Source organism: Pseudoliparis swirei, chromosome 2, assembly GCF_029220125.1.
Source record: "Pseudoliparis swirei isolate HS2019 ecotype Mariana Trench chromosome 2, NWPU_hadal_v1, whole genome shotgun sequence".
In the NCBI taxonomy this organism is placed as follows: domain Eukaryota; kingdom Metazoa; phylum Chordata; class Actinopteri; order Perciformes; family Liparidae; genus Pseudoliparis; species Pseudoliparis swirei.
The window spans coordinates 21,783,098-21,797,193 of record NC_079389.1 but is presented as its reverse complement, the minus strand read 5'-3'; the positions used below and the strand labels follow the sequence as shown (position 1 = coordinate 21,797,193).

General features: G+C 40.0%; 2 protein-coding genes across 3 annotated transcripts; one reads left to right on the top strand and one right to left on the bottom strand.

The window, feature by feature from the left end:
- The first annotated feature begins 1,144 nt into the window (after positions 1–1,144).
- Positions 1,145–12,555, top strand: LOC130208927 (gamma-crystallin M3-like). 2 transcript variants are annotated; one of them, XM_056438354.1, is made up of 3 exons: positions 1,145–1,216; positions 11,905–12,144; positions 12,239–12,555. In XM_056438354.1, the coding sequence occupies exons 2-3, from the start codon at positions 11,953–11,955 to the stop codon at positions 12,512–12,514; spliced, it is 468 nt and encodes a 155-aa protein (XP_056294329.1). In that variant the 5' UTR covers positions 1,145–1,216; positions 11,905–11,952; the 3' UTR covers positions 12,515–12,555. The 2 variants fall into 2 exon arrangements, with proteins under 2 accessions (XP_056294329.1, XP_056294338.1); XM_056438363.1 differs by lacking the exon at positions 1,145–1,216 and adding an exon at positions 11,780–11,797.
- On the bottom strand, positions 5,546–7,269 carry crygs3 (crystallin, gamma S3). The gene is made up of 3 exons (XM_056438343.1): positions 7,261–7,269; positions 6,847–7,089; positions 5,546–6,046 (listed from the first exon to the last, which is right to left on the bottom strand). Exons 1-3 carry the CDS (start codon positions 7,267–7,269, stop codon positions 5,771–5,773), a joined length of 528 nt encoding a protein of 175 aa, XP_056294318.1. The 3' UTR covers positions 5,546–5,770.
- Positions 12,556–14,096: the final 1,541 nt, after the last annotated feature.

Genomic DNA, 14,096 nt, shown 5'->3' with positions numbered 1-14,096 from the left:
GTGTGTGTGTGTGTGTTCCATTCATCATAATGCCTCGTGTGTTTTTTATTATATGCAAGTGCTTGAACACAATAATAACCTTTTTAAGTAGTTTAGCTGCAAACAAAAGAGAGTAAAATATAATATTTTTACGTCAAATTATATATATTTTTTTTTAAATGGAGACACACCGACAGCTGCTTCCGGCTTCCGGTCCTTCAGTGGTGCGCTTCAATCAGCTCGCAGAGGTTATAAGGTTGGGTAAACTAAGCCGTACCCCAGTGGGAGACGGTGTGTGCAATGCCGCCCCCTGGTGGCCGCCGGTGGAACTCGTCGGATGTTTGTGACGATGAGAGAAAACATGAAACCAATGGACCTTACTCCAAACCCTCGTTGTTGTAAAGTAGTTAATGTCATATTGAGGTTAACAATTATTATTATATTAAGTTAATAAAAACCTTAACTTCATGTTTTTTTTGTCTCCCATCTGCAGCGTTCCCTTCATTTCAAAAACAGGATATTATGAAGAAGCATTAGTGTTACTATAATAGAGGTATACCATATAGTAGTAACATATAACATTATATACATTATTTTTTATTAAATTATAATATATTAACAGAAATGGAATGAATGTGTACAAGGTATATGTAAAGTGGGTTTGTATTATTGTAATTATATTGTAATTGGTTCAATTATATATTCATACACATATTTGCCCAATATTGAAATTGTGAATTACGCACATATGAGTTTTTCTTGCCATCTTAGAGTTTTAATGGTTTTTATATATACTTGCACATTAAAATAAGAAAGTCTATGCGTTTAAATTAATACATAAGAAAGATAGGAGGATCAATAAAGGATATTATGAAGGATATTCCAAAGGATGTATTATGAAAACATAGCAGAAAGTCACTGTCACTGAAAGTATGATTATTATATTATTCTTGTAACTGTACTACTGACTGTAGATGTTTTATGCTTATTATAACTATGGCATGACGCGAGTATGAATGAAATTTATTGACGTTGGGAGGCGGAGTCAGAATGGGAGTTTCTACTAGAGATCGTCATAACAGCTGTTTTAACCGGAAGCAGACATTTTATTTAGAAAACTCTTATTGTGAAGGACTGTATATGAAGTATGCCAGTGGGAGTAGCATTGTGTTACGATCTCAGACACTTAGGAAGTAGGACCCAATTGCACGACCCGGGAGACAGAGATAAAGTATTTGTAAGTACTTTATTTTTCAGTTTCTGCAGTGAGCAAAATGAAAGCGCTCACGTAGTGAGGGATCAAAAACTTTTCAAGAGCACAAAATAACCCGACCTGATCATGGCAAAAGACAAGACGAACTGACAAGGAACACTGGGAGACAGGGGAATTTAAGCACATGGTAACAAGACACAGGTGGGACCAATCAGGGGCGGGGCTGACACTGATGAGTATAGGAGACAGGTGTGATGACAGGTGAAAACAATCAGGAAGCCTGGAATGAGAGAGAGCGAACATAAATGACCTGAACCTCTCTAGCATATCTGTCGGTGCACAACACATTGTTGTGTAGTAGATACGATTATCCCGCCTCCTGTAGGGGTTAGCCAATAGCATGCTGTGAAATGTTAGGGTCTATGCATGTGACCAACATACTAACCAATGATTGTCTCTCAGCCCAGTGAAACGATGCCTTCACTACCGTAGGAGTTGTGAGGCACGACAAATTCGTCCACTTGCGTGAATACGATAGACAGAAAACTGAATTGCACTTAGCGTCTCTTCGGCCTGTGGACTCGTTGAAGCGTGAGCAGATATATATGCTTTATGATCCTTATTCTTTTATTAAATACCTTATATTAGAACTCTTTGAATCTGGAAATTTTCCAGCATTGAGACCTGGCAGATCTTTTTTTTTTTACTTAACACCATCGTATCATTATGTCATCTGTTTTCATTCGGTGACTCTACTATACCCTTCCACCGGGAAACTATAGATAACACGGAGGAAAACAGATCTGATGCGTGTCTGCGGCCCGGTGGGGTGCACGGTCCTCCGGTCCAAATTAACATCCCAGCAGGTCCATATGTGTGTGTGTGTGTGTGTGTGTGTGTGTGTGTGTGTGTGTGTGTGTGTGTGTGAGTGTGTGAGTGTCAGGTGTGTGAAGGACTTGGTGGTGGGCGGGCAGCAGCATCACGGGAACACGGCCTCCCTGCGGGGGTCTCCTCCGAGGACAAGAGGGTGACGAGAGGCCGAGAGCAGACTCATCTCGTCGCGGTCATCTTATCGTCACGCGGCTCGATGGCGCTCGATGGCGCTCGCTCGTCACGTTTATTTATATATTTATACACTTTGTAATGTACAAAATGTACCACAGCGCTGACGACGAAGAAGATGTTGGGGCCGATAGTGACGAGAATTAGTATGAAGACAATTATAGCCTCTAAAGTAGAAAGGCAATCTGGTTTCTACAGGAGCTTCCGCCCCTGGTGGCCTACAGAGGACCCTGATAGTCTACAGAGGGACCCTGGTGGTCTACAGAGGGACCCTGGTGGTCTAAAGAGGGACCCTGATAGTCTACAGAGGGACCCTGGTGGTCTACAGAGGGACCCTGGTGGTCTAAAGAGGGACCCTGATAGTCTACAGAGGGACCCTGGTGGTCTAAAGAGGGACCCTGATAGTCTACAGAGGGACCCTGGTGGTCTACAAAGGACCCTGATGGTCTACAGAGGGACCCTGGTGGTCTACAAAGGACCCTGATGGTCTACAGAGGGACCCTGGTGGTCTACAAAGGACCCTGGTGGTCTACAGAGGGACCCTGAAGGTCTACAGAGGGACCCTGGTGGTCTACAAAGGACCCTGATGGTCTACAGAGGGACCCTGATGGTCTACAGAGGGACCCTGGTGGTCTACAGAGGGACCCTGATGGTCTACAGAGGACCCTGATGGTCTACAGAGGGACCCTGGTGGTCTACAGAGGGACCCTGGTGGTCTACAGAAGGACCCTGGTGGTCTACAGAGGGACCCTGATGGTCTACAGAGGGACCCTGGTGGTCTACAGAGGGACCCTGGTGGTCTAAAGAGGGACCCTGATGGTCTACAGAGGGACCCTGGTGGTCTACAGAGGACCCTGGTGGTCTACAGAGGACCCTGAAGCTCCTCTCTGATGGACTGTACTCCCGTCATGAGGGACGAGGCTGCAGCTGCTTTCTCTGCTATTTTTAACCGCGCCGTAGATTTGCTTTAATGCGTTTGACCCTGAGGGCTCGTCTGCCCCGTCTCTCCTCCCCACTCGTTCCATCAGAGGGAGTCCGTCTCTCTTCTCCTCCTTCTCTCCCTTCTCCTCCTTCTAGTCCTTCTCTCCATACAAGGTAACTCTTGCAGACAGATACAGCAGCATTCTTTTCCCGGGATCAACACAGTTCCTTTTCTTAGCTGCTGAGACAAAGTTATAAATAACTGAGCTGGAGGGAGCGAGGGAATCATGGGAGGGGGGGGGGACTGACTCTGTAAAGAATCATAAGACATCTGCATGATATAGATGATATGTATTGCATATCTATACCTCTATCCATCTCTCTCTACCTACCTACCTAAATACCTATCCATCCATCTATATGTCTATCTGTCCATCTATCTGTCCATCTATCTACCCATCTATCTATCCATCCATCCATCCAGCCGGGCCGGGCTCCCAGTCCACCATGGCCCTCGGTGCTGGCCAGTCCAGCTCTACCACGCCGAGCTATTTATGAAACGGACTTGGCTGAAAGACCCGAGTCCAAATCAAACGGAACAAAATAGTGCACAAAACAATCTGGTCTGCAGCTCCCAACATCATCCACAAGATGGCGCCCACTGGCTCACAATGATGTGTCGTCGTCCCCCCCCCCCCCCGTCCCCCTCTCTCTGGATCCACCTCACTATTTTTTTCTCACCCACCAAAAGCATCCCAGGGCTGCAGTACACAAAGAGGCTTTAGGGGTGAATAGCTGCAGCTGGGGGGGGGGGGGGGGGACGTACTGGCTGGACTTGGCTGGACTCCCCTTTGTGCCGGTGAGCCGAGCGTCAGCACTAACAGCAGCCGGCAAATCCCAGCGAGCGGTCAGCAGGCCACATCTCTTTGTGCTGACCTCTGTGATCCAGTCACAGGACGAGAGACGAGCTCCACGAGGGGAACGTCCACTCACTCACTTATTATTTATTTAGTTTGAAATCCCAGCTGGATAGAGATCATGATTAGGAAGTGGATGGTTGTGGGGAGTGCAAAAGCATTTTTATATTTCCTACTATTCTATTTGTGTGTTCTGATGTTTCGTGTCACGGTATATATATATATATATTTTAAACAAGAATGATTGGAATAAAATAATAAAATATATTAATTCATATATATGGAAATACATGAGCATTATTAATTTCTTCCTCTTTATTTTTTTCTTTTAGGTTATTATTCTATTACTTATTTAATGTGTATTTACTAATGTATTTTTTTTTCTTTTTCTTATTTATATTTATTTTTTATTTACTAATATATATATATTTTTCCTTTTTTATATTTCCACATTTGACTCATTGAGATCAAGGTTTTATTTGATAATAATCACTTCAATGCTATTATCTTCTGATATTCTCATACCAACATGCGCCATCAATGTCTGGATCGCCAACAATAATACTTGAAATATGTGACGACAAATATGGAATCCGTACAATCTGTAACCAAAGAAGGTTAATTCATGGTTTATCAACCGAGCAGCGTCTTATAAACTGCATTATATTTATATATTATTATTAGTAGAACTAATCAACCACTTCAGATCTTCTGTTGAGGATCAAAGCCAAAACCAAAAATCATTTCTACGTGAGGTAACGGAACCTTTTAACAACAAAGTTTCCTAAAAATAATTTGTGACAGCTTTTATTGTGGAAATCTTGGTGGTTACCTACATTTATATTCATGTGTGACGATGGGGTTTAATAGGCCAAACGAAGAATTCGTAAATTTGGTAGATTTGTAAATAGTAATAAAAAATAGTCATTAGTTGCATCCCTATAGGGCAACTATATATAATTTATATATAAACAAGTATTCCCACTTAAACATTGTCAACATAAACTGATCATCATAATCTGGATATAAATGTCTTTTATTATTTTATATGTACACATATAACAATATTATTTTAGCTTAGTTGTAGCTGGATTTTAATTATCTTCATTTAAAATGAATTGTTTCTTCATTTTCATATTAGATTTCTATGGATAAGAGATGATTTGAACAAAGATGAGGGTCAACCCCATTGCAGTGCAGACGTCCCATGACAAGAGACATCCACTGGTTATTGGTTATGCTGGATTATTCTGAATAATCTATATTTTAATCGTTTATCTTGCGCTCTCTTGCTAAACTCCCTTCTTGCAGAATTCATGTCCCCTGCCGACAGGAAGTAGCGCCTGACACCGATCTGTCATGTGACGTTAATAACTGTGCTCGACAGCGCTCGACTTGTCTAGTCGAGGTGTCACGTAACTCCACGAGAAAGAACGCGGTCGTCACCATCGTGGGCAATAAATACTTTTATTAACTCGAGGGCAACACTGGTGGGTTCTGGGGAGACGCACAGATGTTCTGGAATCTTCCGGAACGCTGAACGCCGTGAAGGGTTCTGGAACTCTGGAGGTAGTTGGAACCTTATTGGGCGACCTGGAACTTTTTCTGAAGGGTTCTAGAACTTTGGTGGTCTTCAGTTGTTGATGCATCTCTTTTAGGGGGCGTGGCCACCGCCGGTCTAGAACTCTGTGATCATGCGGAAGGAACCCGCGGCGGGGGAGGTGGCGCCCCAGTCCGTGAAGTCGCGGTACTCGCCCCGTTCCAGGAAGTACTGGCGCCCCTGGTAGTCGGGCCGCTCGTAGAGGACCCAGGCGCCATCCGTTACCACGGAGGAGTGGACTTCCCGGAACTTGAAGGCCTCGAAAACCGACGCGCAATCCTCGGCGCACTCCGCCGCCTGGCCTTCGAAACCCTTCCTCTCGTAGAACCTGATCTTCCAGGACTTTCCGTGTACCTTGAAAGAGTTAGTGAAACAAAGTTGATGAAAGCATGTCAGTGTCTAGTACCTGAAACGGTCACGAGTTCACCATCATATTAGTTGTTTTCATTATGTTTGCTGATTTAATTAACTCTCATTCACACCTGGTCATTATTCATTCCCTGCTCCTGTTTCTCACGCCCGTCCCACCTGCAGCCCATCCCTTCGTTAGCATTTAGTTCCCTCACTTCCACTTGTCCTCTGCCAGATTGTCTTCTGTGTTATTGCCAAGCTCTCCAGTGTATTCTAATATTGATTCTGATCTGCCTGTTCTCACTCTGTTTGCCTGTTTAACCGACATAAGATTTTTGCCTGCCCCCTCTTTGGATTTGTTTCCTTATTGATCATGACCACCCGGTTTTGACCCTGCCTGAAAAGACGAATAAAGATCCTCTTTTTGCATTCCTGTTTCCGAGTTGTGCTTTTGGGTTCGAGTACCTGTAATCCTTCCAGAACCGTTGAATGTATTTCTCCGTCCTCGTTAACTCGGTTCCAGGGTTTCTTGGCTGTTTCCCTAGTTGGCTTCAATAATTTAAATGGACGTAAAGCCTTCTGCTGCCACATGAGCCTTTCATCTCTCCCTCTGTTGGCCTTTGACTGATCACTGCTTGGTTGGTGCACTCTGTGGTATTCGACTGCAGCTGGGTACTCTCCTGCATAACAATGAACCCAGCTTGAAAATCAAGCCGTGTGCTCGATTTTGACATCATCTACGACCCATTTTGACCCAGATGAAAGCTTTCGAAGCTGGAACCTGTACTAATTATTGAGCTTACATTTTTGATCGAGCGACATGACTTGATGCTATCATTGAATCCCATCCACTGTTGGGGATCAGGGTATTCCCCGGGGCTCAGGATGTACTGGTAGCCCGTGTAGTCGGGATGCTCGTACAGCACCCAGCAGCCGCTCTCCACCTTGACGGAGTTGCAACGGCCGAAGTAGGAGCGCAGGTCGGGAGCGTCGGCGCTGCACTCATGGCGGCGGCCTTCGAAGTTCTTATCCTCAAAGAATGCAATCTGGATAGAAGGAAACGGACCAATACTTGTAAACTATCATCCCACGGCTTATTGTTGTGCCTGGCTGCCATTAAAATGACAACAAACTAGACACAATGAAGCTCATGAGCACGGCATAGTCACTGCCTCAAGGATCTTGAAGTCCTTCAGAAAACAGAGGTCGCTCCTTACCTTCCCCATTGTCAATGCCACTGGTTCCCTGCCACCCAGCTGCAGCTGTGCGCTGGTTTTTATATCGAAATGCAGAATGTGCAGACGAGGGGGAACTGTTGTCCTCTAAATGAGCTCGATTTGCATTTCAGCAAAACGGTTTGGTCTAGTTTGATTTGCCTTTGTTCAAACGTGATGGCCTCATATCAAATTACTGACAACATTGTAAAACTTACAAAGGCCAACAGTCCTCTTCAATGATGGTTCTGTGCATTGTTTCCATCGCATTCATTGTTATTTAGTGTTTACGGTATGAGACATCATTTATCGGATTGTCATCCATTTCGCCTTCTTACAGGTTGAGATTCTATCGTCACGTTGGCAATGCAGTCTTGTATACTTGGACGATGGTCGGCGGTAGCAACCTATTAAACCTATGATGTCATACTTAAGAGTCTGTACAGAAGTTGTTGGATTAGTTAGCATCCATGCAACATTCTGGATTCTTGAAACAGATTGAAGATAATTAAGAAAATATCTATTTCGTTAAACCCAACAACGCGTGTTAAATCCTGTTTGAAGCTGCAGCGTCGTTCCCTCGAAGTTAACCGACAACATTACATCATACATGACGTCTGTGTGGGGAATGTCCAAACGTCTGCAGCGAGAAGGTTTTATTTAAGAGCTGAATAAAGCTGGTGCTCTTCTTTGTTCTACTGGAAGACAGCCGGATGCAGAGGGAGAGCAGAAGTCCTGATTTGAACCTGGGCTGTTGTGGATTAATGACCCATCCAGATTTTAAATTTTGGGTTTTTATCTTTTGCCCAAATTTTTTTTTTTTAAAAAAAATTAAAAAAACTCTTTTTAAAAATCACATGTATATTCAATGTTCGTTTAGTATGTGACTTCAAGTCTATTTAAATTGTTGCTGACAGTTTTAATATAACAATGTGTAAATTTCTAAATTAGTATGGAACTAAATAGTTTATTTAGCTTCTAGATTGACTTTTGCAGTGAAAATGCAGAATGTCATATGGTGGATCTCGGAAGGGTTGTGAGAAATATGAAAAAATAACAGTAATTTTTAATGCTCCAATGATGAAATTTTCATTTAAGTTTCCTGAAGCATAGAAGTTTTAAGTTTACAGTAAACTTAAGTAGAATTTCCATTACGTTCATGATTCAGTTAAGACGACTATTTGATACAAGTTAAACATGTTTTAACACACTTTGTGTTTCATCAGTTATCAAAACAATATTTGGTAAAGTTACAGAGATTCCAGTTCACACATTTATCTTAAAAACCACTTTTCTTTCATATGGTTATCAGAACCAATTTCTTGTAATTTATATAATTACTTATTCATACATTCTTTGATTCAAATCACTTATATGTATAATTATTATCATGACTTTTTTGTAATCATAATAATACTTAGTGTAAACTACATTTAATACATAATAAATTTATCAAAATTTATTATGATGACACTACTTTATTTGAAAATATAACGTATAATTTGTTATACAGTATCTTTTCACAAATATATAAAGTCAAACTGTTATTGATACAAAATATTTATGAAATATATTAATAATCATACTTCAAAATCACAATATAAACTTAAATCGTTTATAAATTATCCTTTATATGTATGAATAATTAATGTCATTGGATGAAAAACGACTAATTACAATTATATAAAAATCACTTATATATATTATTATACTATATAATATAACTATACGTTTTAAAATATAAATTATATATATATATATATAAATATATATATTTTATATTTATAATATATATATATATATATATAATATTATATTTATATTAGAATAATATTTATTTTATTTATAAATTATATATATATTTATAATAATATTTTTATATATATATATAATAAATATATATATATATAACATATATATAAATATATAATATTATGATGTAGTTTATCATATTATTATCATATCTATAATCAATAATTTGATATTATATGAATTATATTTTATAATTCTAAATTCAACATTTGTAATAAACTGAATAGACTTAATATGAACTGTGTGTATTTACATTGGAAGCTTCATTTATATTAGACAACGATACTGAATGTTAACATGCTTTCATGAGCGCTAAGTCCATAATCTACTCTCTGATGTTGCTGGCAGAGACTGTACATATGCCAACTACTTATACATTGCAGGTAGAGTATAGCACCACAAGAGCCACAGCCGCAGCTCTCCTGACGCATCATTAACATGACCATCAAGGTAGGTATTACCAGGATTAGGTACTGAGCAGAACACGCAGAAACCCTCAAGCCATAAAAGGGATAAAGCATGTGATTAGATCCTTAGAGGAGAGTTCAGCCGGCGATGATGAAGACTGTCTGACCTGTCTCTCGGGACGGTGCCAGTCCTGCAGGGTGAGAGGCTGCTCATGGTTACGACAGACTGGAACTCAATGAAGAGCGATGCTACCATGGAGCGGGGCATCTCCCGTTAAAGATGGGGCAAACGAGCATACACCAATGACCACAATGAGGACGAGATCACCATTACCAGAGAGATAAACCGTATCATGCATTTCAAACACTGATTAAACAACCCAGTCGATAGTATGAGCACCCAGTCGAGATGAACAGAGGACAGATGAGACACAGAGCAGACAGCATGAGGCAGGTTCATGAGCGAAGGCATCAATGATGCGTCCAAACGAAAGCCTTGATCATCAGGCAAAGATGAATTTTCAGGACTGTTGTAAGAGCTTCTGCAAATGAGCCCAATGAAGGAGGAATGTAATGACCATGAAAGGTCTTAAACAGACATGGCAAGCATGATTCATAAATGTCAGCAAATGTCTCTGCAAATGTTCTGATAGCCAAAGATAAAAATCTTGAAGTTAAATCAAATGAACAATTATAAGAGCATCTTTAACAGCACATTTGGAAAGCAGCAAAGATAGGAATGCTTTGGACCACAGACAACTTGAATTGAGGCCAAATTTTGGAGGTATAAAGACGGCGAAGCAAAAGGACAGAGAGAGGACAGATGGATCAAGATCCAGAACTACATAGAAGAACAAAGAATGTAGGACAATTGAAGATTCATATAAGGAGCAATAGATGAGGTAACCAGAGATAGGATAGCAATTCAGCCTAACAAGGCATTTTAACAACCTTCAAATGTAAGTCTACTATAAATTGTTAAAAGTCTTATTTTAAAGTGACTGTTCCAAAATAAGATTGATCAAAAGGGTTTAAATCTATCATTGTAAATCCTCCTCTTAAATATCTTCCATAAGTCCTGAAAACCTCTCTGAAGAACCGATGGTCAGTGACTTCTAATCCTATCTCAACCCCTTCTAAATTTGAAAGGAAATTGTGACTTTTCACATAATATTTATTTGAGAACACGTTTGAACACGACATCAAATATAATGTGATGCACATAAAGTACCAATAGCTGGTCCTAAAACATCATTTTTAAGATCACAGTCTAACAAACATTATTAGCAAATAGTAATGTAGAAAAAAATACTTTTGTTTCAATAAATGACAAAAAGGGTATCATTTTCAAAATTACCCCTTAATATAAATGTTTCATAACCGTTATCTGTTCAGCCACATTTTAAGTTAATGTTTGGATCGATAAACTTAAACTACTTCCTTAACTTGCAAAAAGATCGGACTAAATGATCACAGCCATAAAACTCCTGTCTCTATAAACTATCACTTGTGTGTTGTTATCATACATTAAGCCACTATAAAAGGAAATGGAAACTGGAGTTACAGTGCTCATTGGGAGGCAACACAATACAAGTTTTGTATATATATATATATATATATATATACACATATATATATGTGTATATATATATATTTATATATAAAAATGTATATATATATAAATATATGTATCTATTTATTTTTATAAATATATATATATATAATATAAATATATATATATATATATTTATAGAAATAAATATATTTATTCTTTTATTTTTATAATTATATATATATAAATATATATATAAATATATATATATATATACACACACACACACATATATATATATATATATATACAGTATATAACATTATATATAACTCAATATATAATATTTATGTGACCATGAATGCTCTTATTCATATTGTTGGATCAACATCCTCATAAGCCAGATAATTAAATAACATTAAACTTGCCTTTATTATCTGATATTTATATTTCCAATCATCAACTGCATCGAGTAGACTGTGACATATAGAGACTGGTGTCATGTTACAGTTGGAAGCTTCTCTTTATATATTAGACAACGATACTGAATGTGTACAGTACATGCATTTCCACTAGAGCGCTACAGTGCTGGATAATAACCCTTTCTTCTCTGACATGTTGCTGGGTCAGGGGTTTGCACAATAGAAGCCCAACATACGTTTTTCACATTGGGCAGGTATAAAAGTAACGGTTAGCACCGACAGGAACACACAGCAGCCACAGCTCAGTCCTGAGAACCAACCCAACATCAATCATGACCATGGGCAAGGTAGGTATTGGGCAGGAATCTATGTGTTCATTACTGGAGAGCCATGAATAAAAAGCCTCTCAGGGCCCACTGAAAATGGTGCTGATGAAACATTGTTGTGTTTTCAGATCACCTTCTACGAGGAGAAGAACTTCCAGGGCCGCTCTTATGAGTGCATGAATGACTGCTCTGACATGTCCTCCTACCTGAGCAGGTGCCAGTCCTGCAGGGTGGAGAGCGGCTGCTTCATGGTGTACGACCGCACCAACTACATGGGGAACCAGTACTACATGAAGAGGGGCGACTACTCCGACTACCAGAACTGGATGGGCATGAGCGGCGTCAGGTCTTGCCGTATGATCCCCATGGTAGGTTTAAAACAGACATTAAAAGAAGATCTTTGAGTGATACCTTTTTATCTCTGAAATAATCAAAAATGTTGTTCTGGTTTCTTCAAAACAGCACAGAGGACAGTTCAGGATGAAGATCTACGAGAATGAGAGCTTCGGCGGTCAGAGTCACGAGATGATGGACGACTGTGACAACATCATGGACCGTTACCGCATGAACGACTGCCAGTCCTGCAACGTGATGGACGGCCACTGGCTGATGTACGAGCAGCCCCAGTACAGAGGCAAGATGATGTACATGAGGCCCGGAGAGTACAGGAGCTTCAGGGACATGGGCATGAGCGGCATGAGGTTCATGAGCATGAGGCGCATCACCGACATGTGCTAATTGTACATTTTGACTTCAATAAATGATGTAACTTTCCTAAATTCTGATGCCATGTTTTTTTATTTCCATTATTATTATTATCCATCGATACCGCTTATCCTCATCAGGGTCGCGGGGCGCTGGAGCCGATCCCAGTTGACATTGGGCGAAGGCAGGGTTCGCCCTGGACAGGTCGCCAGTCCATCCAGGAATTTAACTTAGTATAACTTCAAAAAAAAAGCAAATTAATTGAAATATATCAAATATCTTAGCATTAAAATGTGCATTGAAATGCTTCACAACAATCTCCAGCATTATCATCGTACATTTATTCTCATTTCCCACCTGTGACAAGAAGGCACTGTATATAACAATTTAAAAAATACATCTCCTGGTAACACGTGTGTACAAAGCTGAAATAAATGGATTTTTAACAATATACACATCCACATTATTCAGGTAACATGTTTCTGTACAAAAATAAAAAGTAGTTTCTATAATATTTATGGAATATAATAACGATTGCAGTCGTATTTATGAGTGTTTGCAGTATTCAACGATTGAGTTACTAGGCGGTTGCTTTTCCAACAGGCTGTTTCCAACCCACTGGGTTACTGTTGTGTTGCTTTAGTTGTTTCTAAGGTTTAATGCTGTTGCCTTAATATTTTTCATTATGTGGAAAAAGTTTCAGAATATTTTGATTAAAAATATATTTCCGTTAATCGTGAGAACAAAAAGGAATTAGCCTGATAACTTTGACATTCTGACGTTTCCGACACAATGGCCCATATGCAACGTCAATGTTTTCACCCACAAATCACGAAGTGGGATCTCACACCCTCGATTTGACCAGATAGATGATTCTCAAAAGTCTAAAAAATGAAACTGGGAGAAGACGGAACGAGACGACGCTGGAGCTACGGGAATAAGTGTCGTTCACCAACACGGATGAAATGGAACGCTCCCATCCAGTCACGCAGAAATCAGCTTCCCAAAATATGGAAGTAGCAGAACATTATCCATAATTTAAGAATAAGTAAATTCATTCATTTCAATTTAGCTGCTGAATTTGGCCTTAAAGCTAATAATGTTACCAGCCACTATCATAACCTCCCACAGCTTTACTTTACATTACGAGTCCTGCCAAGCGGCGTCAAGGCGTCCAAACTCACCGAGGTACCGATACTCTGATTGGTGCCGTGACCAATGGGCTGAGCTGACCAGCTCAATGCCTGACCTGAACCAATCAGCTCCGCCTCAACCAGCTACGCAGGGCGGGTCTTTCCAAGAAAAGAAGTTGGATTACGATTCACGCACTAATGATGGCGAGCTAGGTGTAGCATTCCATTAACTGAGGCCTGGTTCACTGACTGCTGTTATAGGTCGAGTTACAGTTAGTCCTCATCAGAATAAGTAATTGGCACAGGAACTAGGCCCGGATGCTTACTGTGGCTGAATGTACAGTCACATTATTGCTCTTTAGATTTGATTCTCAAAATGTACACAAAATATTGTTTGAAAATTAGTTACAATACAATAAAACACATATCTCATCTCTTGGTGTCTTTTTCAATTATGTTTGCTTTGTATTCAAACATTATCG